Raw genomic sequence first — 27943 nt, 5'->3', positions numbered from 1 at the left:
AGTTATAAATAAAGTAAAATAAAACCAAAACCTGTGGTTTTGTCAGCTGAACTTTACTTAACTCAGCTGCTCGCTGTCAGTCAGTAAAAAAGGTCTCGGTTACGTCTGCTGTCACGCAAGGCTTTCTGGGAATCGAAGTTTAAAGCAACACATTTTGCCATGTTGCTCAAATGTGCCAATTACATGTTTTTTTGTGTAAAAAGCATAATAAACAACTAATGAAAATATTTAACTGATTACTAAAAACGCAACACATCTCTGCTGTCATCAGTCATACTCTGAAAATAAACATTTTGGCATATGTGGGTGTTTATTGGTTCACCAAAACACACAAAAAAGACTACAACAGCTTCTTACAGCCTTTATTTTTTTAATTTGGGTGGAGTTTCTTTAAAGGGAATGAAGATAATTTATGTTGTCCCCTTTAGAACATATTACATTGTACAGCGGGAGAATTGAGTATGGAGAAATAAAAAGACAGGACCTTCAAAAATCAGAGCCATATGAGAGTATATTTCAATGTCACAAGCCAAACTTGGTAAAACAACTCACTACAACTGAACCAATAGAGAATTAAGACAGAGTGGGTTGCTTCTCAGTACACTGCTTCACGTGACCTGTTCGACTCAACTTATTGTTCGGAGCCCCACGCCCTCAAGTGTCATGACACCAAACAGAACCCCCTTCCTTCCCCTGTGTTTAATAATTTAAAAACATTCAACGATATCACTTTTTTTTTTTTAATTGTCCGAACTTAGAATAGATAAAAACACAATACCATCAAAACAGAAAATGGTCAAGTAAACTTCATTAAAAAAAAAAAGAAAGAAAAAAGGAAAAATTGGAATGACAAGTTTTCGTTTGTGTTAGCATGTCCATGGAACAGAAAAAAAGGTAAATAAAAAAAGTGTACATTCCTAATCATGCAATATACAAATTTTAATCAAATATTATGCACAAGAAAAATGATCAGAACTAAGACAATGTATGATTAGGGGAGTTGTTTTGCAGTTTCACTGATATCAGTCATTTTCATGAATAGGGTATACATACATACTTATTTTCTATTGACATTCCTGAAATACAGCTGATCACCTCTGTATTCAGACTCTACTACTGGAGAAAAGATCTCATGGAATGGCTGACCTGACCTTCAGGCCACAGACATCATTATCATAGTCGTTATCTACAATAGCAGACAGGTGTGAAGGGGGCCTTACAGTATATATGAACAGAGACGCTACCGAGTCAGTTTTTTGAGCTTGCTACTACAAGATTAAGTCGTGCTGGACTGGGTAGTGACTTGAGACATGAATGACACAAACTAAAACATCAAATACTCTGAGAAACTTCTAAGAGGAGGCCATTTCTTTTGAAATGACCAGTCATGTTCATCATAGCATGTCAATGCACAAAAAAAAAAAAAAAAAAAAAAAAAAAAAGTGGCAAGGCAGTTCCTGAAGGGAGAAGAAACATTGGGGTTTATCTGGGCACACGCCAGCTGAGTGTCAGCCAGGCACGGCTACTGTAATGCAAACGTCAAAGTGGCACAGGCGCAAAAAGGTTTCACATGAAGACAGACAAAGCTGCATTTTGCTGTTGACAGAGTAGATGCTTCCTTACAGTGGAAGCCCCGTCGCCTAATACTGATTGAAAGAAAACCTAAAACCACTGACCACTAAACAGTCTCTCTTTACAGGGAGAGCAACCTGATATGCAAACCAGCTGGTTTAAAGAAATGGAGGCAGGTTGATAGTGTAACTTTGTCATCCTTCAGTCAGTAATAATTTGACTTTTTTTTTTTAAAAGGAAAGAGACAGAACAGTGATGTAACATGGGCAGCTCTCTTTATGTCAGATTATTCTATCACTAATAAAAAAAAAATGTGGGCCTTCAGCACCATAACCACTTCACAGGAATAACAGCATCCTTCTGTGTACTTACAATATAACAACTTCTATACAACTAACTACCCCGTCTGTCAGTTGAAGGGGAGGCTGAGAAAGGTGTCAATGGCCTGACGGCAAGGTGAAACAGAAATCTCACATTACACTGTGCACTTCGGTGCCAGAGTTTCTTTCAATCACTTTTACACTCTCCCGTCTTCCAATTCTTGTTTGATTCTTGGATGGAGTGATATGTAGCAAGTAGCTGTCAAACTGCAGTTTAGCACGGTTGGATTTGGGAGCAGATATATCGGGGAGGGAGGTGGGGCTCTACGAGACTCATGAGGAGCTGGAGTAGATCAGACTGCGAGGCTAAGGCACAGAGCAAAACCACTGACCTACTGTACAAATCACCCGTGGTGCCACACAAGGATTCTGTTAAACTAACACTAGCAGATTTACTCTGAGCCTTGCCAAAAGGCAAGTAGGGCACCAGCTCTGATACTAGTTAAAGACCCATGCCTTATGTGTAGCTTTGGTTTCATCTCTGCACTATTCTCACAGCAGTCCCCCAGTGTCTGGTCTTCTCCAGGCACCAGGTCAGTAGAGGGTGAACAGGATTGAGTCCCCATCTATCCAGCTAGGACCAGTCTGAGAAAGCGCCAGTCACATGGTTTCCATTTCTACACAGAAGAGCAGCACGCACACTGATGTTTAGTGAGCGGAAAGAAAGAGGGGGGGAGAAAAAGGCGCAGACAGGCTTCAGACAAAAAAAAAAAAGAGAGAGACAAAAAAACAACAAACAAAAAACAAACCAAAGACAAAAAACCCCTTCAAAACAGTAAAAACACAATTCAACCATCAACAGCAAAAGTCCAGTTGTCAACATTACATTATATGACCGTCACAGACTGAATTGCCGACAAGTGGAGGGCAGAAAGGTACACAGGGAAGAGCAGAGGATGCAGAGCATCCAGAAACAGGAGGAGCTCAGTACAGAGTCAAGAGGTGGGGTGGCTGTTGGGGTTTTGGAAAACCAGGGAGTAAAAATGAAAGTGCGTTGCAGAGAAGACGTAGCAAATACAAAGTAAGTCTGTAAAACAACATATAGTGTCAGGGAGTGATCACAGAGCTCAGAGTGCAGAGGAACAACAGAGTGTTGGACACTGAAGAAGAAGGTAAGGGGAAGGAAATCTTGCGAATTTCAGGACTAATAAATAGGGCGATACTGGAAGTGCCAGCCGCAGTGTTTCATAACATGATTATGTTGTGTTTCAGCAAGGGAGGGGTGGGGGTGGGGGTGGCGTGGAGGGGTCGGGGGCACCCTGGGGCTGTCGGACACAATCAGCACTGAGAGAAGGTCTGCTTGATCTCGTCCAGCACATTCCCAAGCAGCGTCGGCTCGTCACATTTAGCGTCGATAGACACTGTCTGATCAGACTGAGAGGAAGAGGGGAGGAGAAAGACAACGTCAAAATTACAACCTGAAACTCTACTTGTTTTTTAGGAATAATAACTGGTGCAACATTAGATATTTGGTTATGAATATCTCAGTCCACTGGTGAACAGAGGATAGGTGAGGAATGTCATTGGTTCACTCACAGTTTTGACCAGCAGACAGACGTGGTGACCCTGGATAGACCTGCTGTACATGGAGGCACAGGAGTCGATCCTCTCCACAACTGAACAAACAAGACAAAAACAACACAAGCGTAAGCATCCTGCCAGTTAAGCACACACTCACAGAAAAATGACTAAATTATTGGTAATCAGTGTATTGTAGTGTCCTGTGAGTGGAACAGTCCACACATCTGATGGCACTTGAGACATATAAATAGTGTGTTTGTGTACCAGAGAAGTGGTGATGGAAGCAGATCCTGGCCAGTAGGTGGTGAAAGGGCATGTTGACACCCTCCAGTCTGACAGAGCTGCCCTTCAGGTCTCCAGACTCCAGCAGCTTTGCAAACGCATCACTGGCCAAAATAAACACAAAAAAAACACATTTTAATTCCTCCTTGACTGAAATGTTACAATGGACAAAGACACCTGAATAACAAATAGTTGGATCTTTATTCAATTCATTGCAGATATTCATGGTCCCCATAAGATTTTTAATGATCCACTGACTTTTCCTGCAGTACCACCATCAAGCCAAAATTTCCAAGTTTACACAGGAAATGGAAAAATTTAATGGGACGATTGTCCTGAAATTTATTAAATGTGTTCCTGCTCCCCTGAGGATGACACATTTCCATTTTGGAAACTCTACAAACTTTTCTCTAGCATCGTTAGACTAAACTGTCCACTGCTTTACCTACCAAATCTCATACAATAGGCAGACCGCTGTGACATTTACTAATCACATTCATGGTCCGAAAGAAAAATCACCACTGATTTTAATGACTTACTGACAACTAATTTGTGGGGTGTAATGTGGTGTGCAAGGTGTTTCAGATGGAGACTTAATACACCCACCTGTAGCATGGAGTAGTGATTAGGTAGGAGGTGCAGGTAAAGTGCAGTTTGAAGTCCAGTTTCTCATGAGTTGAGGAGTCGTCATTCTGTGGGGACACAACACAAAAACATATGAATACAATCAATAACAGTAACGTGGCACTGAATTGATTCCCTTTAGGCCTGGCGACCTGCAGAGAGATCTGGGAAAAGCGTCAGTTAACAAACTGATCTTTGTGTTGCTTAAATGTACATCTTATCTACACTCTGCTAATCAGTGAGCTTGATTTTGACCTTGTCCAACAGCCACAGGCTTAATACCATCATATGACTTTTGTCATAGCGGATATATGGAAAGAGTTACACATTTACACAACTAAGCCAACAACTGTAAAAAGTTGAGCAAAACATGGCAGCTATGTTTGTTTTTAAATATAATAATGAAATAACCCCAAAGAAACCAATTTGTTTTGTTTTTCTGCTATTTTTGCAATTATTCTTGCAAAATCAAACCAATTTTGATTTTATTTGTTGTATACTGTTGTCTTAACTGGTGTCTGAGTGTGTTTTCCTACCAACCTTGACAATGAAGGTGAGGGTTCCCTTCAGTTTCTGTGGCATTACGATGCTCTGCACGGTGAACACAAATCGCGCTTCGTTGGACACCCCTGAAGCACAAGAGAGAAGCTCATGATTAAGTCATCAGGCTAAACATAACTTCCCAAAGTGGGGTTTGAAAATGGTCTGAAATCTTGTTGCAGTTACAACAAAAACCTTTCAGCTGATGTATGCTTTCAATTTGAAAATTAGCACTGACGTGAAGTATCTCATTACAATTTGGAAATGAAATCCTATATTAAAACAGCTGCATTTAGCAGATGATGACTGACCAGGTGGAAGTTGGAAGGGGACGGTGAGGCCATCATGTGGACCTGCCCCCTCTGGCCTCTGCAGCTTGGAGTTGAGAGAGTCCAGCACGTTGAACTCCATGGATTTAAGGAAGCTGTCACACTTGTTTTCAAATATAACAGACACCACTACCTGACTGCCATCCTGCAGGTTTCCCTGGATGTCATAAACCTTAGTAGCAGGAAAAGAAAAATTGTTTTAATTAAAAAAAAAAAAAAAAAAAAAGATTTATACCTTGAATAACTGCTCAAGCTGTCCCAACCTCCCTCCCTGCATTTTAAAAATTGAGCAATGATTATTTCATCAGTAAACACAACAAATCCACTCATCATCCCAACACCAAAGCACACATCACTGTTTCCAAGAAATCAGTCTGAGCACAAGGAGAAAATCACAAGGACAGAATCATTCTTAGAAAATGATGTAGCTTTGCAGTGCTACAGAAACGTAACATTTCCTTTAACAGTAAAGCTCAGGCCATTGAGTGAAGAGCATCAAGAACACAGAGAAACACGTCTAGGAGAGTTTTAAAGACATTCTGTCTTTGACAGAATTTTAACCAGTACCTCATCAGCATCTTCCATCATCTTTAAAGAAAGGGAGAAAAAAAAAAAAAGAAATCTGCATACTATGTTTTATTCTTATTTTAAGAGGTGTCTTAAATGACTTGCAGATAAATCTAAATGGACTAAACATTAAAATTAGCATGATTTTCACATTCTGCTTCCTATAGAAACCACAAAGAGTTTGCTATGTGTTACAGGAAAACTCTGGTTTATTACAACCTTGATCTTATCTTCACTCATGAATTGTTCTGCTGAGTGTGAGTAGTAGTAGACCAGTGTCACAGCAACACAACAGGGTTGATTAAGGCCAAACATCATATGCGGTCAATCAGATGATCAGATATGTGAGAGACAAATGTGCATGTTGTGATCTAGTGAGAAAATCTATTGTTATGCAAACCATTACATCATCCCTCTTTATCATAGAGTGAAGGGAAGAATGTAAACATGGTCCGAACAGGTAGGTAAAGAATGTACGATACTGCCCGACACATTCATGTAGTGCCACATTATCTATGGTGGGGCAATCTTCATAGAGAAGTATAAATGAAGTTATTGAGATCAGAAATTAAATAAGTGAATTAAATGTTATTAGAAACATCTCTCCTTCAGCAGCATCCCAATCGTCATTACTCACCATCTTGATGTAGGAGTTCTCGGCCAGCAGGCAGTAATTGGACATGGGCTGAAAGGAGAGAAGAGCTCAGGTCAGATCAAGCCTTCTCCGTCACTCGGTATGCTAACTAGGCAACTGGAGCTGGTTCTACCTATCTGATGCATAGCAAGTGAGGCAGTTTGTGTGTGTGTGTGTCTGCAGCAGTCAGTGAGAAGCTAGGAAGTCACAGATCAGAATTATGATAAACTATACTGCCTACATGCAACATCAGGTTATCTGTGGGTTTGAGGTCAGTGACTTGTTCTTCCCCCAAAAGCAATATTAAATCAAGAAACTGTACATATTGGCCCTTTAACAATGCAGAAAATAAAAACATGCATACACTCAGCGTGTATGCAGCAAGTTTTCATTCACACTTCTTGCAGTGGTGAAGACAGTCCCTGTTAAAAGGCTGATGACAAACACTGACCGGCAGAGGCTCCTCCTCCTCCACAGTGCCATTCTGCACCGACCCCTCTCCACCGTCACTGTGATGATGATGGTGATGATGCTTCTTCTTCTTTTTCTTCTCCTTCTCTTCCTTCTCCTTTTTCTGCTTCTTCTTCTTGTGTTTGGAGGACTTCTTATCATTCAAAAAAAAGAAAGAAGAAAGAATTAATTAAAAGTTTTAGCGCAATCAAATGTGAAACAAATAATATTAGAATATCACAGGGAGGCTAATATTAACACAAATTCATGAAACATGAATACTAGTAGAAATATTCCTCCAGAGACCGACTGAGCACTGGCAGGTCCCTGGTGCATCATTTCCACAAACTTGTGTGAATAAAAGTTGCCACATCCTCTCTGTGATATGGAATCTCTCGCACCGCAGACAAAATATCTACTTAGCAATTATCACATCATCAGCGATGACTCACAATCTCCTCCATCTCGGTGTCTTTGGGTTCGTCAGGCTCGGAGTCTGGCGCCGTGCCAGAGGCCGCCTCGGGCACAGGGGCTGCTTCTGCTGTTGCTGCTACTGTTGCTGCTTCCTGTTCACGCACACATGCACACACACCACCACATAAACACATAAAAGGCATTAGCAGAGAGCTACCATAGCATGCAACACATACAGGGTGTTTGTCACTTCTGTGTCGATAGAGGTAAGTGGGAGTTAGTGAGTTCACTCAATCATTCGTTAAAGTAAAAAGGGATTGATCAGCTGCAACCTACTGAGCTCTGTGGCACCAAATACAAAAATCGAAATTCCTAAACCAAAAGTGTCACATGCGAGACACAAATGAGTTTGTCTGAGAAATCAACAAGTGTAAGTTTTGCCTGTAGGTTTCTGCACTTTGTGCTGGATCGACTGTATCAACCAGCTACACTCGTCATAGACAGTAAAACCCGATTTACAGGATCCTAGTGACAGCCTACTTACATGTTACAGTAAACTCTTTATAGGTCAAATTCTGATCTGTTATGCTAGTGTGACAACCAATATAAAAACAACTCTTCCACGAGGACATGTCGAGGCGTGTCTTGAAGAGGTCGTGTTTCTAGGTCAGAAGAGCTTTTACTTTGGGGCCGACAGCTCACATGATTAAAAACAGAATTCCTCGAAGCCAAAGTTAAAATGCCAAGACAGACCTGGTTTTAATCAACGCACCCGCAATCTACAGATGAGGAGGTATGGAAGATGCAGAACGATGTCTGTGCTAACAGCTTTTGACTTTTAACGCAGATATATTGTATGGTTAAAGGAATAGTTTGACATTTTAGGAAAAGTGCTTATTCGCTTTCTTGCAGAGATGAGAAGACTGATCACTTTCATATGTCTGTCTGTTATATGTGCATCCAGTGAGCTGGTTAACATAAAACACTGGAAGCATTGGGAAAAAGCTTGTCTACCATGTTGTTTAAGTGTTGTGTTGCCTGTTACTGGTGGTTACGTACTGCACTATCTCAAACAATCATGGAAGTGGGTTTTGTTCAAAATTTAATAACAAACTTTCTCGGAAAAAAATACTTTTCTTTGTTATTAAAAAATAAATTAAAAATTAAATGATGACATTAATGTAATTTGGTGAATCATAAGGGAAGAGTAACTTAGGTTATGCTTATAGTCAGTGTTTCTCACCACCTCTATGTGTACCAGCAGTCTTCCTCTTCACTGCCTTTGTTGGTGCACTGAAACTTTTCTTTGTGTGTTACTTTCGGCAACTGTCAATCAACTAAATAGCATGAAATCTGTGGGAGGACAGCGTGTACGCATGTCTGTACAAACACAATGGGAACGAACTTATAAAAACATTGCTCTATAACCTAACTAGCAGGCAAAAAGTCCACAGGGTACCTTTAACTCAACCCTACTTCTTATAATTTCTACAAAAAGGTGTTTTCTGTTTCTTAGTGTACTATTGTGACACTACAAAGTTCAAACTGAAACAAAGACAAGAACAATCCAACATGTGACCACGAAGGAAGCAGTCGGAGAACACATGTGGTGATGCGGTGGCGACAGGAACAAAAGGAATTGACTCCAGGCCAGATTCCAGTGGAAGCTCAGACGACCTCCACTCACTTGCCACCACCAGCAACACAACAACAACAACAATAACAACATCCACTGTCACTTCTCGACAAGACACCCAGCGAGCAAAATAAAAGTTGAGGTAGAGAACCACTGGCATTGTGAGACAAATACACACATACTGTGTACACACAATACACACACACACATGCTAGGAAACAGAGGAAGGCTGAAGAATGTGAGAGGAAAGTGTTGTGTGACCTGTGAAAGAGAGGAAGCTGTGTCAAAAAAGGTGAGGTGTGGGGACAGAGCAAAAAAAAAAAATTTCATATCGAGAGGCAACAAAGGCAGAATGTATGAGGTAAATGAATAAAACATGGAGTTAATAAAGAGGAATAAGTAAATTGAAGAGATGAGGGGAAGAGGCAGAGAGAGAGAGAGAGAGAGAGAGGGAGGGAGAGAGGGGTGCGACTCAACCTGGGTGTTTGAGGGCACTGGAGCATTTGAGAGCCAGAAATCCAGATCCGATACCTAGAAGACGAAGGGAGGGAGAGGAGTGCGAGGAGGTGAGAGGGTGAGGGCCAAACAGGTTCTGTAATCTTACTACTATTCATGAAAATGGATACAGAGAATACGCTGCTCTATTTCATGAATAAATCAAGTATTTGGCAAGAGACTATGCAGTCAGCTCAGAGGAAACTGATACTTGATCATTAAAGCTGATTGAAAGCGCGGCTGGGAAGAAGCGATGGAAGTGTTGAGTCAATGAAAATGATCAAAAGATATCTGTTTGCATGTAATATTTTTTAGCAGATTACACTTGATGATATTCTTAAGCTTTTTATCCATCATGAATTTTAGATTTAAATTCTAATTTAATCAAATTTCTGGGTCAAATGAAATCTTGGCTACAAACTCTGTTGCTAGGTAGGAAACAGCCTTGCTCTACCTTTTTGTGATCGCATACCTCAGCACTGGTGGAAGTGGGCGGTGCCGCCACCTCACTGGTTTCTTCCGATTGGACCACAGGCTCGTCTGCCTGACCCCCGAGAAGATCCTCCCCCTTTTCTTCATGTTTGTGTTTTTTCTTCTTCTTCTCCTCTTTGCTTTTCTGTGAGGAAAAAAAACACACACACAGAAAAAAACAGGAGAATCAATTCAGCTCTGCGTCAGTTAAGGTTGAGAAACGCAACTGCTGAGTCATCGTTTCACAGCGGTTGACAGCTTCTTGTTGTTCTCTTCTTGTTTAAACAGCTCCATAAATCTGATTTACTGGTTTTAAGAGACAGTCACAGTAGCTAGACAGAATGAGGTGAGTGTGGTTTCTGAGAAGAAAGAGGAGTAATCCTTGCGATATAAAAAAGGCATTTTAACCTCACCTTCCTATCCCTGTCTTTATCCTTCTTCTTCTCCCTCTTTTCTTTGCTGCTTTTCTTCTTGGGCTCCTGTGAGGCGCTGCTCTCTGCGTCTCCATCTTCTACTGGGCTTTTCGCAGCCTCAGCTGCACGGTGTGACCTGACCGGTAGCTTCTCGCTGTCTGCAAGGGGCCTGGACAAACAAAAGCACACAGATGAACATTTTGGATGAGGATCTGTGAGGTGATTATGATCTGTCTGGAGTTAGTGCCGTCATCTGGAAAATATTTTCTAGCTTCCTTTATGTTTTTAGTTAGCAATAATCTGTTAAAAAAGGCGAACTAGGGTTGTGAGGTGCAGCAATCAACCATATCCAAGCACATATTCTGCACTGGGCAGCAGCCATGTCTCATTCAAAGCGTTTAGTTAAGCCGTTCCTCTGGCAGAGCTTGAAGCACTGGACATTCCCAGACAGCTAGAAACTACAGTAATAAATTCCTCCATATTGAACTGATAAGAGCTGTCAAGTTTATTTTCCCAAAGCATGGCCCTTCAAAGTAGTAACCCCATGCACTGCAGCCCCCTGCTGGTTATTCTCTATAAAGACACATGCTCTGTGTCAATAGCCCAGCTGTATACCACAATAATATCACTTAGTTTTCTAGATGGATGTTTTGTTTTAGTTTTAACTGTAAAGATACTAGTCTTAGTTGTTATTTTGTCCTGTTTTAGTTAGTTTAATTTTGCATTTGTCTCCCTACGGTCGCACATAAGTTCAGAATGTGCTTTGGTAGAAATACTTTTGATGTATTATTTATGCACATACTCATGAACTATTCAGAACAAAAAAATTAACTGTCTTATTGTGTTTACTTATCTAAATGAATACCTGCAGCAGTCAACAGTCACGATCTTTGTTTGAACCTGAACATTGTGAAACATATTGAACAGTATTAAAAACATATGATTCATTACTTCTGAGGGAAGTTTTCATTCAAAGAAAGCTATAGGATTAAATTGTATTGTCTAGTGCAGACAGTCTTATTTTCTCCAGACTTATAAATAAATGCTGAGCTGAATTCATCACCACTTCAACTGCAGACACCTGTGTTAGGTTTCAAATAAGAGGCTTTGGTTAAGGATTTAAACAGTTTCTGGAACTGACCACAGATGGATGTTTTTTTTTTAAAGGGGACATACTGTAGAAAGGGAGATTTCCATTTCTTTTTTGATTATAAAGCAGGTCTAGGTGCTATATAAATACTGTGAAAGTGTCAAAACGCTCAGTCCTCAGAGAAATGCACACAGCCCCTGTTCAGACACTGTGCCTTTAAACAAGCTGTTTGGACTTCTGTAAGGTTGTGATGTCATAACTATATGCTCAGCGTTTCCCCTATCAATGCCTTGGAGGGCGGGACCTCTCACCCCTCCTAAAGGAAACAAAATATGTTTATTTTTGTTATTTAACTAATTTATGTGTATTCATTTCATTTCAGCTCATTGTGAGCGACTCTACTGCATTTTGCTGTAAGTTATGGTCACGCTAGTTTCTCTCCTCTGCTCTCTGTGTGCTACAATCCTTAACCTGTGGTTGGCCTGGGCATGCGTCACCCAGAAAACAGTCAGCCAATCAAAAGAGAGGGGCACTGAGCAGACACAAAGCCTGTTTCAGGCTGGGTGAGACAGAGGGGCTGCATCCATGGCTTATACAGCTGTAACTAGGTGCTTTTTGTTTCATCAAAACATACAAATTTTTGTTAACAGACCACGAAAATGAAAATATTAAACTGAGAAAGGGGCATAATATGATCTTTTTAAAGGGTTCAATGACTAGATGACATCTGGTTCCTGGTCACTTATCGTTTAGCAAAACAGAAAGGAAACACAGGATTTTCTTAAGTATACTTATGTTTACAAAGGAAACAAATGATATTTACTCTGCAATTTTATTTTAGTTTGTTTAGTGGTTCACAATCAAGATCTCTTTAAGTTTGTTTTTAATTTTATTTTGCCAATGCTCCTTTTTATTTATTTATGTGGCCTAAGGGCACATGCACTTGTTATTTCCACCAAGGGCAGCTCTAAAAACAGCTGGTGAGAATCTGGAGGCAAGTCTACCGAGCTCAACTGAGGAGGATCTGGGAACTGGGAGCCAAGACCTAACCCCTGGGATAGGTTTCTTAAAAGCACTTTGATGCTGATGCCAAAGGAAAAAAATAAAAGAAACAAGTGCCAAAATGGCTTTAGAAGTCTATTCCAGGAGTACAGGTGGTGAAAGATTAAGTCCTGAGAACATCAGCAGCAACCAGTTGAAATGATCTTTTTATGAAACTGTTTTTTTCTTATCAAAGAGATATCATCTCTTTAGACGATTTTTCTCTCTTGCCTCCGTTACAGGAAGGGCAGAGAAGTCATACATCGGTAATCACAGTATGCTGCTGATATTGTCAAGCTTAGAAGTAAAAAAAAAAAAAAAAAAAAAAAAAAAGGAGCAGGGTAAGAAAAAGGGCAAACTGGATATTATACTAGGTTAAAGGCTACAATTGAACAATAAATATAGAAAAAAGAAGGAAAGAAGAGCAAAGGGAGGACGCAGCTACTGCAAACTCCAAATGAGGAAAGAAAGAACAGCTATGTTAGTGAGAGGCGCAAGATAGCTAATTCGAGAAAGAGAGAGAGAGAGAGAGAGAGAGAGACACAAGGAGGCAATCCATGTACAGTCGGAGCCCAGGTCCTGTGGCTGGGGTGCTACTCACCTGCGCCCAGCCGCTTCCAGCAAGCTGCCCGGACAAAGAGGCAGTAATGGGTGTGTGTATGCATAGAAAAGAGGAAGCAGAAAGCAGAATGCCGTGAGAGAGAGTGAGAGGAGGGAAAGGGCCGAGTCACATCAGCTGTGACAGCGTGGCCAGGAAGCTCAAGATACGCCAAACAGGAAAAAATACTGAATTTTTCAAGCTGAGAAAACATCCAAATTAAAAGAAACGGTACAAGCTTAAACATCAGGGTTTCTCAGCTATAACTTTGGGCTGAAAATCAAAAGGTTCAACAATTGATTGATTAGCTCAGTCAAACATGTAAATGATGGGTTTGTACATTTTCAATTATGTGCTACAATTAAGGTTGAATTTCACATGAAGGTCTGTCTATATGTGGAATCGATCTAGATAGCGTGGACTCACTTGTCCAGATCGATGTCCAGGGCTTTGTGAGGGTCGTTGGGGTCCTTGTCATCATCATCACTGGGTAAGGCATTCTGCAGCAACAAGAAGGCAGAATCAATAAGAGAGTTAATATATTTATAAATAAATCTATAACCTTGACACAAAAAAACATGTGAAGAGGTCTGTTGAGATATTGACTTCCACTCTGAGTTGAGAAACCAATAAACGAAGCAATGACGGAATTAAATGGCGTTTGATTCTGACTGAGATACACGTCTTAATGTGCACTGAGACAGTCTGATGAATTGTATATCATGAAAATCAATTATATGTTATTACAATGAGTCATGATGTCAATAAATTCAAATCTGTTATGTTCTTGTTTTTTTTTTTAAATGTTCAAAACATATCAAATCGAGCGTTCTGATTGTGAGATTACCTCTGGCATCTCCTCTGTAACAATGTCGACCATGTGCGCAGGCGTGATGTCCTCCTCACTCTCAGGGCCCGAGTCATGTTTCTTCCCTCGTCCGCTGCGCTTTTCTTTCCTCTTCTTCTTCTCCTTCTTCTTCTTCTCTGCTCTCTCTTTCTGCCGACGCTCCTCTTCCAGTTTCACATACTGGTCAGACATAGGCAGACCTGAAGAACACAAAGAGAAAGAACAGAACTAGCATTACATACACAACAGTATCTTCATTGTATCATATCATTGCTTCTGGTGAGACAGGAGTAAAAGTAAGCCGGTTTTATTTTGTAGGATTTTAAGAGTCATGAGTGAGAAATTAGTGTTTTGTGGTCATGTTAGAACATTGCGTCCCACCTGGGACTTTGAGAGGCACACTGAGGTCAATCTGCACGACTGGGATGTGCTCCACTCCAGGGGCTTCTTGGTACACCTACACAGAGGAGACACTCATTTAAAACATGAACTTGCACTGAACACACAACTTTGATATATGCACCTTATACAAAAGCACATTTACATTTATCAAAGATGATAGTTTACTTATAGGCTCATACATTTTTACTTGTAACTAATCAAACCTTCTGAGAGGATGGGGAGGCCTTGATGTAGAATGGGTTGTTGGCTTGCTCTTGCTTTCTGGCTTCTCTCCTCTGGGAAACAGGAAAAAACAGATTTAATCAATGAGGGCACAGCCAACCTCAGTTATAACATAAGCAACACGGGAAGCCAAATTCACTCACAGCAGAACTACGGTTCAGTAGAGTATGGTTTATCATTTGCATGTCTCATTTTTGCATTTTATATGAATGTCTTGGCTATTTCCAGTTACATGTGGCATTTGGGTGAAATAAAATCTTTTAATATATGAATACACTAGAACATCGAATAGCACACAAATTACTTGCAAAAAGCTGTTAACACAAATAAAAACATCTACAATTTGTTCAGTTCAGCAATGCTACAATCATCAACCAGCGTACCCTTGCCAGCTCCTTCTCATCCACCTCTGTGTGACGGGGACGGGAGTGTTTGGGCTCCTCCTTGGTAAAAATAGGCTTGGGCTGCTCATCCTCAGACTCGCTCTCAGATGGAGGCTCGTTGATCCATGCATCCAAGTCCAGACTACACAAACAAACTCAGTTACACATCAGTGATCAAGACCCAGAAACAGAGATGAATTGTACTGCGGTATACTGAGAAGGGATTCTAATATTTTGTCCATCCCATTTATATCAATTATGGTAGACTAAATATTAAAAAAAATCTTTACAAATATTGAAAGGATTCAACATAAATAACTCTAGTTAGCTCTACTCAACAGCACCACAAACTACAGCCTGAAAAAAAATGACAAGTAAGTTGAATCCACGCCTCTAAAACAAGTTCTCATTTTCTAACTCACCCTTCAGGAACAGGCACTTTCTTCTGTGCCTTGGGGGCTACAGGGTTGAGTTCTCCAGCAAACAGTGCGTTGACTTCCTCCGCTACTTCTACGTCCTTCTGCTGCAGTTTCTGGATGTATTTGACCAGCTGCAGGATGCAAGACGCCTGAAGAAATGACAGGAGGTGAGGCCAACATATATGTCGATTAGAGGAAGTATTTATCAGAGTTGTGTTCAGTGTGTAATTCTGTGAGGTGCGCAGTGGCAAAGCTCCACATCTCTATTATGGCTTGGGCAAAAGAAAACCAATTAAAAGACTTTTCTAACATATGATTCCTCCTCTATCTTACCCTCTCCTGCACCTCCAGGTTAGCACTCTGGACAAACAGCGGCAGCCTGTCTATCATCAGCTGGCTGGTTTCCTGTGCGGTTGTGCTGTCTGTGTTCCCCTCCTGGCTCTTCAGCACAGTGGCAAACAGCTTGGCTGCATTCTGCACGTACACTGCCTGGATGTGGCCTGGTAGGGTGGCCACCTTTGGCCGCAGCATGGCTTCCAGAGTCTGCAGCGGGTTCTCCAGGTGTCTAAGAAGAGGAGGAGGCGGATTTATGTTATTCCTGGTTTGTTACCCTCAACTTTCAGAAAGGTTCCAATTACATACAGTATTTAGGATTACATTTGGTTTACTGCTTTACTGCAAGTGTACCCCTATTGTGTATAAAATGACGAATAACTGTATCAAAGAGTGGTTTCAAATAGAGATATCAACATACTCTGAGAACTCTCCGCAGATCCAGGCTGCAGCGTACAACACTTCACAGATGCCGTTTCGCTGCATGTTGCCGGTCAACAGGTGGGCGTTGTCCAGCAGAGTGGCCATCTGGGCAACAGCAAAGACCCGGATGGCTTTGACCCGGATAGCAACATCCAGCATCTGAGAGGCGATGAGGTGGCCGTGCCTCGTGCCTTCCAATCGGGTCAGCTCCACAAGGATACTGATGTACCTGTCAAGCACATGTGGGAGAGATGCAGTTGAATGTCACGTCGTTGAGCGGAAAACAAGGTTAAAAAGACTTGGAGTGATACTTAAGACGATGCTGTCTGTTGTGGAGTAAAACTGACCATTCAAAGTTGGTGATGTACTGGTAGTTGCTCTGGCTGCAGATGTCGATGATCTTGGTGAGGAGCTCATCTCTGTAGGTGGTTCCTTCTGCTTTGTCCACATGCAGCATCAACTTCTTGACAATCTCCATCAAGTTCTTCTTGGATACCTGGAGAGAATAAGAAACAACAATATTTTTTACTAGAACAGAAAAAGCCAGAATGTCCTCACTATAGCTTTAAAATGTAGAGAGCCCAGTTGACTATGTTTTATCTTACAGCACAATTTAGTTTCTTCAAAAAAATATATCACATAATTTAGCATTATTAAGTATCATACACTGATATGGCCATTTTAACGAGAAACTGTGACATTGCCTGACACACCTGCTGTAACCTACTGGCCAAATCAAGTCTTATACAGTAAAACACCCAAACAGCAAGAGAACTCGGAATTTATCAGTAGCTGTGGCAAAACAGTTTCTTGTCCTTATTTGAATAAATGTAGTTTTCTGACACCTCATGATCTGGCATTAAAAAGCTGAGTAAATGACACTACTTAAGATTAAAATTACCGTTGTTAAAAAAAACTGATGTGTAAAATCAAAAACTTTTCTCCTCTCCATACCATGCCATAGAGTAGATCCAAAGCTCTCAGGCGGATGGACTCATCCTTGTCATCCAAACACTGGAGGATGAGGTCCTTATGACTCTGCACTGACTTGGGGTGGGTCTTCAGGATCTTTGACATGGCCAGCAGGCCCAGGTACTTCACTACATAAATACAAACACACACGTCCTCAGTGTCTTAACAACTGAAATACATGCACCCTTGGCTCTCCGTAGCCCATCACCTATCACCTGACATTACTGTCTGCCTTAACAACAATGTTCATGGTACTTGTACCCTTATTCAAGAATCTATTTACTTGATTGTGACTGCAGTACCACAAAAAGTACAATACCTGGTTGCAGAGTACTTTTTTAAGACATCCATATTCACCAGAGGACATAAATGTCTTTATTAAAGATTTTACTATACACCCCTGTTGATGATCATTTAGTCACTCTAAAAACTCTAGCTGGCATACATAACATAAAAAAATCTGTATCTGTATGTAAATACAGTATGAACAAATTACTGCTATGTTTATCCATGCAATAATATAAAAAAACATATATGAATGACACAAACTAAATGTTACAAAAGGAAAGGAACACAAAACAAACAGAACAATGGAAAGGACACACAAACACATATGCACGGGACAACACACACACACACACTGGACACAGTAGTTTTGTTTTGCTTTATCCTCCGTCGTATCGCTGGCAGCTTTTCCTACTCGCTCACCGAAATTCAGAAATCTGCTGAATCACAGCCTTCTGTCGATCATATGATCTGGCAGAGACAAATGCCTCTTAGGTTCCTGGATCAATATGAGTGCGTGTATGTGTGTGGTAGTGACCTTGGGGGTGAGGGTAAAAGGCTGCAGTGAATACATTGCAGAAATGACCAGCAACCTCAGTGCTGCTGCAGGAGGCGATGACAGCGACTGCTTCTAAATCTACTGCTACTGTGGAAAAGTGACAGGGAGCAGTTTAGTGAAATGTTGTGGAAAAACACTTTGTGCACTGAAATGTGAGAAGAACTGAGATAACATTTCAAGGATTGTTTACTACACTGCTGCCTTATAAATCGATGCTTTTCCGGGGTTATTCCTGCTCATTGAAAATGCTTATGACACAACTTTTTACTACTTTACTCATTGTATTAGACAGACCATAACATCCAACAAGAAGGGCCATTAAAGGATAAACAAAACCTTAAACCACAGGTTCACAGTCTGCTCTATTCAGACCAGAGATCTACAATCTACTCTACAAACACACACACACACACACAACTACCTATATACGGGGGATGTCCAGATAACTCGAATGGCTGAATTCAGTAATATCAGCTGCAACTGGCACAACTTAAATGAACTAACCTGCAAATGTGCCAGAGAGCAAGAGGTAGCAAAATGGCAACTTTTACCCCTTTCAGACTGGAGCAACAACCCAGGAAAAAAAACAAGTCTAAATTGGTCATTTTCTGTGTGGGAAGGTAATAAAGTTCGAGTTATCCAGAGTCAGGGGATCTACGTAATTGTCGTCTAAAAGGGCGGACTGTTCCATAGTCAGAAACACGCAGACAATGAGAAAATGACACACTGCAGGCATTGACAGAGGGCTCACAGTTCTGGTCCGAGTCTTCTATCAGGATTCGCAGTTTCTGCACACAGAGCTGTTGGAGACAGATAGAAAGAGAGAGAGAGCAAGAGAGGGGGAGAAAGGAAGAGCCGTTATCATCACTGTAAACCTTTCCACACCAGTTTCAGCCTCATCATACGGGCACACTTCAAAGAAAAGAAATGTGACAAACAAAAGTGGTGGGAAATGGAGAAAAATGTTTTTTTTTTCATGAATTAACTGAAAGTTACAAAGACTGAAGGGAAGGAATTTTGCTAGCCTGTCAGTCTGACAGCTGTTAAAAATATATAGGAAATATAAAAACGTATTAAGACAGACAGACTTGTGAACAGAAAGAAATTGGTGAAAGCATGCATTGTGATCCAACTGGAGTGGAAAGGGTTAAAAATCAACATCTAGCACACAAATGAAGGTGCAGATAGAGGAGTTGGACCTCAGAGCCTTACCTGGATACTAGCACTGTGGTTCGGCATCCCAGAAGACAAGGAAATCAACACTGCAATGCAGGACAAAGAAGCAGTTAGATCTGAAGGTGAACTGATATTTGGTAGATAGTGAAAAATATCACTAGAATTCCCAAAAGGTGCATTTTCAAGTATATTTGTAAGATAATCGAGCAAGTTGTGTATACGAAATGCTGCTTTTAGAATGATTGAATAACAATAACAGATGAAGGTTTGTGTGTAAATTAAGTGATACATTTGATTGCATTGTATATCTTAGTAAATGAGTAAAATTATGAGCTTATTCCTGGACATGGAGGCAAAGAAATCATATGTGCTTTTAAATGTCTGCATGCTTTTTATCAAAAGGGCTTTACAGTATTTACAGTGGGACTCAAATTCAAAACTCTGGTAAGGTTAATTACAATACCGGACACACACTGACTGAACTGAACGACATTACTACACCGCCAGTACTGACCTGCAATTACAGTGTTGACACATTCATACAGCAAAGACATGGCAGAGGTACTGTGAGAGAAGAAGACAGGGTAAGAAACAGAGAGAGAGAGAAAGATTAGTATTGATATATTCATCAGATCAGACCGCTTTAACCATCTGTGAAAAAGATTGTAAAAGATTTCATCTCACCTGTGAATAAGGTTTGTCAGAGGTTCAATCAACTTCTTCCCCAACCGTGGCTCCAGTGGTGTGAGAGCACCAAACTGTAAGACACAAAGACAGTACTATGACACATGGAGTATGAAGTCTGCAGTCTACAAAATTACATTTTTCTACAATGATGTAACTGTGGGTCCTATTCTGTATTTTCAACGTCACTAAGGATGCTCAATATATTTTGTGAGAATGTGTTATTTATTTGTATAAACTGCAACAGAGGGGACATGGACTTATTTTATAACAAGGCAGTTCAAATGACTTAAAAAGAGTCTACTATGTAACCTGTCATGTGACTCCATGGCATTTTGGAGCCAACTGAGGCTACTGGAACTAGTATCAATTCCTCTTTTGTGATGGATTCATTGTATGATTAGTGGAACACTATAAGAGCGTCAAACAAAACCTTGGCTTTGAGCAGTAGAGCAACATATCTAAAAGCCAGTGTAATATTTATACACCCATTCAGCAAATCTGAACAGGCGCTCAGACCCAAAAAAAAAAGCTCCGCATTTAAACAACACATGGGGCTGCGTTAGTCAGAATAATAATAATGCATTTAACCTGTACTGCACTTTTCATTCGCAGTTTTTAGGTCTGGGGTCTGTGCTGCCCACAGATCGTTTTGAAAGCTGTTCTACAAGCATGGTGCAGCAGAGCAGAAGGCTCGATCCCTCATGGTACGGAGTTTAGTACTGGGCGCCCTGTGTCGTTTCAGGTACCGGCGAGACATGAAATATGATCCAGGAAGGCTGGTTTGAGTAACAGAACAGACAAGAGTTTGAAGGCTTGTCTGACGCAACAACACTGCACTGTGGTTTACAATTCTGCGTCGACCATACTCATCTCATTCAAACAAATGAGATGGCTGCGTTTTTCCACACAGGGAGAGTCGGTCTCAATGACTGTGGCCTGTTGACCTACCAGCTTGATGATCTTAATGAGAACCCAGTTATTAGTAGAGGACGTCATGAGTTTGAAAAAGAGAGGAGCCAGAGACAAGTAGTTCTTGGGATTCCTCCGGGCCAGCTCACAGATTACATTTACTGCAGCCGATTGAACGCCTGAAGAGGAGAAAACACATTAGACAGGAACAAACGTCATTCACATCGCTATCAATCCTGATCTGGAACACTAACAGCACTAGAAAAAAAAAGAAATCAGAAAATGATGACATTGTAATGACTATAAAGCAATAATGTAGGATAAAATAGCAGTATAACAAAAACAACAGTTATTTCATTAGATGCCATTTGTTCTTAATAAATAAAAAGTAAAACTAGTTCTTCAATTATCATGTGCAGCCATTACTTGTTTACTTCAGTGTGGTATCACAACTGGTTAACACACACAATATTTTAAAGAGTAGATTTATTTTTCGCCTTATATCACAGCTGAAATATCCTTTTGACAACAGTTGAAAGTAGCTTTATAAGATTAACCACCCCCCTACGATGTCAAACCAGTAAATATTGGCTCCCTGACATATAGTAAATAAGTGCAACACCACAGGCACAGTCCTTGTTACATGCAATAAAGCCAGATAAATGTCCTGTGAGATGTTTCTGTCTGTGTAACAGAAATAGTCCTGTGAGCTGCTGAATATTCCCAGACAGTCCGGACAGGCTCACAAATGAGCTTTCCTTAATCTCATATTCTTAGTTGCTGAATAATTCATAGGGTTCAGGTGACAGACAACGCCTGTCCCCAGGAGTATCGGCATAGTCTTCGATTTAGCTGTCTCTGAGGAAAAGAGGCACATCCGGCCCATATCAAGAGCCGAAGCCAAGACTCCCAGAAAAATTAGCAAACAACTTTCTCTTCTTTCACGGCAGTAAAAACTTATGGTGTCTGTCTTGATACCTGGATCTGGGTCCTCCAGTTTCTCCTTGAGCCTGGGGAAAGCAGGGCGCAGGGACTCTGGGTACTTCAGAAACACCTTGTACATGATCAACACAGCTTTCTTTCTGATGTAGGGTTTAGTGTGGGACATCTAGAGTGAGAGAAAGGCAGAGAGAGTTGCGATTAAAGTGTTAAAAAAAAGGCATAACTCTACTTGATGCCATGGCACTGTACTAAAAACAAAAGAGGATGAATCCTTGCCATGACTCACCAGTGTCATGATGTCATTGGCCAGGTCTCGAGCCAGGTCGGGGGTCACAAAACAAGAGAGGCCAGTGAGGGCAACACCAGTGTCATACTGGTTGGGACTGCTTAAATCCTGGGAGCAATAAAAGATTTTTTTTTTTAAAAAAAAAACAGTCCATGAGTCAGAGGGGATTGGCTGAGATAGAGGGGGCAGTCAGAGATACTCAGACACAGAGTTTACAGAACAAGAGCATCACTGACCTTTCGGATCTGATTAGTTGTCAGCATGATGACATCAGTGCTCTCATGAAAGCACTGCGAGGCAGCCAGGTAGCCAATCCTCTGTAAAAACAGCAGCAACCAGAGAGAATTACATATTGTGCTGCATTTTATTTGTGCAACCACATACTATATATTTCATTATGATGCTAATATTAAAAATATTTATTAACCTGCAGCAGCTCCATAAAGATTATATATATATATATATATATATATATATATATATATATATATATATATATATGTGTGTACATAAAATATGCTGTGACTCTTCAATGCACTGTTTGTGGGTGAGTCTCTATGTGGAGAACTGAACTTAGATGCTGCAGAAAAGGACAGTTTGTGGGATTGTGGCTGTCACTAGGCCTTGACACCTCTATTAAAGATTCCAGGTATCTCACCAATAACCAACAACCTTCACTTTGACATACACCACAATCTGAACACCACATCTGTCTTCTGAGATCTGCATGTCCAAGATGAATCATTTATACCTTGTATGTGAACTTGGAGGAGCTCATGACTTCAACGATGTTGAAAGCGGCCCAGCTGACATCATAGCCCAGCATCTGAAGCTGTAACACAGAAGAGAAAGAAAGGAGACAGAAAGAGAGATGTGGGTGAATAAAAGGAGGAGGAGGGGAGGTAGGGGGGCTCTAAGCTGTCCCTGTGGTGCGCAGAGAGGCTAAATGATTTGAGCTGAAAGCTTTTAAAGCGGGCACAGATGCTAATCGCAACAGGCCATCTAAACCTAAATGTAGACCCTGGTTATAAATAGAGAGAGTGCTTTCATTTTAATAGAAGTAGCGGTCTTCTTAATAAGAGCCGGCTGCTTCATATTTGGCTGTGTGGTGACTAATCTTCTGCTATAAAACAAAAATATGTACAGGTACCTCTGTGCATGTTTTGTAAAAATTTATAAAGTGGTTTCTAAATGGGGAGTTTTATTTGCTCCTGATGAAGGCTTAAGTTGAAACAATGGGCTTTGATTGAACATGATAATATATAATATATTGTACAGTTATCACAGTCAGCCATAATTTTCCAGTGTGTGCATGTAAACAGGTGATAGAGCTGTTTGAGTATATTAGAAAGCATCAAATTAAATGCCCGTACCTTGGTGGTTAAACTTTCTTTAAGAAACAATGAATTGTGCTTAGTTATTCATATGTGTTTTCCCCATTAAGGTTAAATTCCAAAGCATATAATTATATACTGCTTATGAATCACATGTGTTTTGTTTGGTTAGTTTCTTTCTTTGTTAATCTTGGGTGTTGAATAATTGAAAATCGATTACCCTGCTAGTACAACAGGAATAAAGAGACTCTGGTGTCATTTTTAGTAAGTTGTGCTCCAAAGCAGCTTCTGGTCTGTGTGTATATCTATGCATGTATCTGTTCATGTATCAGTTCCTATATACTGAGCAGAAGTGATGAGCAGAAAGTGTCAGTGAATCGGTGGAGGGCGCCGAGAGATCTTACGTAGGTGAGCTTGCACACAGCATTGGCTTTGACAGCGATGTTGTCCTGTTTGAGCTCCTGTTTGATCTCATCGATGCATGTGGAGATGTACTTGGCCTGAGGGCAGACAAAGGAGAGGACAAACAACACACACCGGATCAGATTAGGTGGAGTGATATCCAGAGTGGGAGGCTGCTACCAAGCACCTAAAAACAAGCTGGAAAATCCTGGTCTGTTTGCTGTTGCTATACAATACACCTGTGTTAGTTCTGCAAGTCCCAAGTAAAGTCTAAAGTCATGTCATGCAAGTCTCAAGTCTTAAACTTACAGTCATCGAGTCGTAACACAGTCTTTATCTCTTATTGCCTCTAGCATCAGCCAAAATTCTTCCACCATGGGCTCAGGGAGGGCAGTGAGTCTTTTAAGAACAGGTCACTATCATTGGTATTGAAGTTCAGAATTATGTAGAGGCTGAAGACATCAAATTATGACTTGCATTGAAGTCTACTCTGCAGTTGTGCTAGCCAGTTTGACTGCTAAAAAACATAATTTTGAAGCCCTATTCCATGTGGCAGATGATTTATGGTATGGCTTTGACCTGTGGACCAAAAACACACATCACTGATACACATTGCCTATGGGATTGTCATCAGGTGTAGCGCGATGGCTGAACCAAGCTTAAACACACTACACTAGTTCAAACAGCTCATGCTGAAGAACAAACTATTCATTGCTTACAGAGCAAAAAAAATATTAAACAAGCTCTTGAGCAAAAGATTAAACTGTATCACTAATTACACAGTTATTGGCCGCAGGTTGTTTCATGCAGGTCTAAAGGTAATGAGTGATTTAACAGCTCTCCTATCCACTAAAACATTTTAAAAAATGAGGAGCCTCACAAATAGACATGAATGATTAGGTGAAAAAAAATATAGCTGCTCTTATGAACCCTGCTGTAATACACAAGATTCCCAGAAATAGTGAGAACAGAAGATATATCTCATCAAACAATGGAGCTCGATCTCAGCTTGACCTGTAGATAGAGCGACCAGTCGAGCATTGTTGAGAGGAGCAACCTTACACAACAAACACATACACATATAGCTCTGTAGAGTGTGAGAGTGTGCTGGTCATGTGTGTGCAGTCATGAGACAGCACAGTGACAGGAGGAGGTAGAGGGGGCGGAGGACTGAGCTCTGCTGTTGATCCTGGAGAAACTGTGGCTAGCAGGGCTGGGATTCAGCACACTATCACCAGACACACATTGTGCTTCCCCATCACACTCTCCTTCAATGACCAATTCAGAACCAATTGAAATAACTGAAATAGTTGTCGTAGGGCCAGCAGCGACTATCTTTAAGCCACTGATGCCGATTGAAATGAAGATATAATGAAAGGCCTGTAGCCTTCTGAGCAAAGGAGGAGGAAGTTCAGCGTTAGCCGATGCTAACTAGTGCTACACCTTATCTTTTAATACATGCCAATTACAAACAAGCCTTTTTTAATTCTTACTGGCAATCTCTTTGAATAACACTTAGGACATCCTCACACCTTTTTTTTTCTCCAATATGTCTGCTGTTCCGAAGGAGTGGGAGGGAGAGTGAATGAATGAACCGTGCAAAGACTCAGCACACACGTGAAAAACAAATAGAGTGTATGAGAAACTGTGGGCTGGCCAGGAAAAAGTCAACACACACTCAGGCGTATACACACACATACACTGTATTAATATTTCAGCAAACTGTCCACTGTTGGCTGGGCAACCACCAGCTTATCTAGGCTGGCCAGGTTGGGTTACCACCAGCGAAAGGCTTAGGCCATAGGCTGAATCAAGAGATCAAACATTGATGGACTAGAACAACCTAACCATGCTAGGTGTACATTTTTCATATACGAAAAAAGAAGACGCACATGCAGATATAATATCCAAGCAAAATGTGTGTACAGCTGATTAGGTTTGCTGGTTTAGCCCCTGTTTGCAAACTGATTTACTGATGAGATAGTAAGCAGTACAAATCTGCCACGTTGACAGAGAAATCACATCCAAAAGCTGCCCACAGGTTAGACACACTACCTCTAAATTTCACAGTTGGCCTACAGTATGAGACAGGTGTGCACGGCACCGCTGCTCTGTGCAACAACAACCCAGGGATCATGCATCATACCTAGCCTATCTTACCACCTGACGTAGCATTTTCACTGCAAGAACGAGGCAAGACACAGCCAAAAACACAGCGCATAGCAATGGCAGGTTAATGGGAGAGATGGAGACGTGGCTGCCCCAAACAGTGCCCTCTAATGGTCCATCCCACCCTGTTCCCACTCAGGTCTGAGGCTTTGATGAGCTGTGACAGTGATGACATCACCTTCAATCACTGATGGGATGTTCAAGTGGAGCTGCTGGCTGGCTGACTCATTTCTCAACTTCAATATCCACTTTTGGAATACTAAATATGAGTTATGAGGGAACTCCTTAAAATGATTCCCACTAAAGTTTTTCTCTGAAAAGAGAAAAATCTTCTTCACATTGTGCTGTAAAAGCATGGAGCAAATTTCCAGAGGACATAGCGCGGGCTCCTTCAGTTAACTCTTTTAAAAACAGATTGGATAAATTCTGGTCACCAAAGAATTTTTTATTTTTATTTATACAGCTGATTTGTGATTATATGTGTAATTATTGTTATTTAAAACAAGTATATTGTGGTATTGCTTTTAGAGCTGCAGCAATAAGTCAATTCACCAACTATCAAATTATTATATCACTATTTTGATAAGTAATCAGTCGTTTTGAGTCATTTTTAAAGAAAAAAAATCCATATTCCCTGATGCCAGCTTCTTAAATGTTAATATTTTCTGGTTTCTTTAGTCCTCTATGACAGTAAACTGAATATCTTTGAGTTGTAGACGAAACAGGAACAATTTGAGGGCGTCACTTTGGGCTTTAGAAAACAGTGATCACCATTTTTCACCATTTTCTGACATTTTATAGACCAAACAACTAATCAATTAATTGAGAAAATAATCGACAGATTAATTGATAATGAAAATAATTGCAGCCTAAATTGTTTTGTTGTATGGTTAGTTTGTTTTGAGTTGTAGAGTCTGGTGTGGAGGATTTATATCTTATACCAGAATTTTTTCAATAAATTTTAATAAAGTAACATGTTTGTAAAATATGCCATTTTGGTAGCAAGAGTCAGGACGGTCATCTCTGCTTATACAAGTTCAAAGTGAAACAGATCCATCTTGGAAAGGCCTCTGTGACAATTTGTTCTTGCCTATATTATCAGATGATCACATTGTTCATTCAGTGGTTAAATGTCTCTGGTGTCCTCAACTCAAATGGAGAGGGAAAAAATCACTGGCGGATTAAAGACCTCTGGAAATGAACCTAGCAGTCAACACGGACTGTGACTGTGGCAAAACCCACATATAAGCTACCACACTCTAATAGAGCCAGCATAAGATAAAGTTAGCAGTAGCTGCCTGATGGTACGGGGTGTTCACATAGGAAATACAATCTGTTATGATCACCGTTTTGCAGGAGAGTAATCGCCTGGTGAACTGTGATTATCTAGCGAGCAGCTTCCTCTAAACTGGCTGTCAAGTTAGCCAGGTTAGCTGCCAGTAACACAACCGCTAACTCCACATTAAGCCTCCTTCTTTAACACCTTGACAGCTAGTTAACATTGTCACATATTCCACTCACTCACTCATTACTTTGCCGACGTTAAATAAGCATTAAATCGGCTGCTGTAGCTTCTGAGAAATGACTGTTTAGCTTAATTATACGTTAGCTGGTCAGCCTACCTAATGTTAATTTACCTAACGTTAGCTAGCTAGTCAACGATAACGGTAACGGCGATGTGCAGTGTCGACTTAAAAACATCAATGAATGTGAATTTAAAAACGTTGGCCTCTCGTTGGCCGTTTTACCTCATCTTCCTTGTGATTCCTAATGCCACGTACTAAATCCTGAAGGTTTTTATCGAACATCCGATCGATGCTCCCTTTGACAATCTTCAAAGCCATGTCTGTCTGTGACTTGTACCGCTTCTTCTTCTCTTCCTGCGGGGCCAAGCGCCGTGCAGAGGTCTAGTGGGTGCCGACCGACCCGCTAGACTGTCTCTCATCCACCCGGGTACCGTGTGTGCAGGATCCGCAGCTGTTTACCGAGCCCGGGCAGCTGAAGCTGAGGGCCAGACTGGGGCGTCCTGTGCTGTGCAGAGACGCTGGCAATGGATCAGTGGAGGAAATGGCTGACAAAATGGCGTCTAAAGTCAGCTGACTGCTTGAGTATTATGCGAGATTCTCATGTGGGGAG

The 27943-nt window shown here is 40.9% G+C and overlaps 1 protein-coding gene across 6 annotated transcripts; it reads right to left on the bottom strand.

The window, feature by feature from the left end:
* Positions 1-350: 350 nt before the first annotated feature.
* Positions 351-27898, bottom strand: ap3d1 (adaptor related protein complex 3 subunit delta 1). 6 transcript variants are annotated; one of them, XM_067597062.1, is made up of 35 exons: positions 27556-27898; positions 23641-23736; positions 22654-22734; positions 22139-22219; positions 21903-22010; positions 21653-21782; positions 20714-20853; positions 19763-19836; positions 19593-19642; positions 19115-19164; positions 18654-18702; positions 17041-17186; positions 16434-16582; positions 16085-16315; positions 15664-15895; positions 15334-15479; positions 14912-15053; positions 14510-14581; positions 14284-14361; positions 13905-14105; positions 13484-13557; positions 13061-13084; positions 10329-10497; positions 9917-10060; positions 9427-9480; positions 7352-7465; positions 6901-7050; positions 6453-6500; positions 5816-5836; positions 5231-5420; positions 4920-5008; positions 4362-4447; positions 3738-3859; positions 3489-3568; positions 351-3326 (listed from the first exon to the last, which is right to left on the bottom strand). In XM_067597062.1, exons 1-35 carry the CDS (start codon positions 27649-27651, stop codon positions 3231-3233), a joined length of 3813 nt encoding a protein of 1270 aa, XP_067453163.1. In that variant the 5' UTR covers positions 27652-27898; the 3' UTR covers positions 351-3230. The 6 variants fall into 6 exon arrangements, with proteins under 6 accessions (XP_067453163.1, XP_067453162.1, XP_067453167.1 ...); XM_067597061.1 differs by having other exon boundaries at positions 6901-7053; positions 13905-14104; positions 14286-14361; XM_067597066.1 differs by lacking the exon at positions 9427-9480 and having other exon boundaries at positions 6901-7053.
* Between the last annotated feature and the right edge of the window lie 45 nt (positions 27899-27943).

This window comes from Thunnus thynnus, chromosome 8, assembly GCF_963924715.1.
Source record: "Thunnus thynnus chromosome 8, fThuThy2.1, whole genome shotgun sequence".
NCBI lineage: Eukaryota > Metazoa > Chordata > Actinopteri > Scombriformes > Scombridae > Thunnus > Thunnus thynnus.
Note: the sequence above shows the minus strand (reverse complement) of the source record. Positions and strands in the feature narration are given on the sequence as shown.

Excerpts from the sequence above, each read along its gene's own strand:
- ap3d1 (XM_067597062.1), bottom strand. The coding sequence starts at position 27,651 with ATGGCTTTGAAGATTGTCAAAGGGAGCATCGATCGGATGTTCGATAAA. Across the intron at positions 3,860-4,361 it reads ATCACTACTCCATGCTACAG|TGATGCGTTTGCAAAGCTGC; the intron begins GTGGGTGTATTA and ends TATTTTGGCCAG. Across the intron at positions 3,569-3,737 it reads CTTCCATCACCACTTCTCTG|TTGTGGAGAGGATCGACTCC; the intron begins GTACACAAACAC and ends TTGTTTGTTCAG.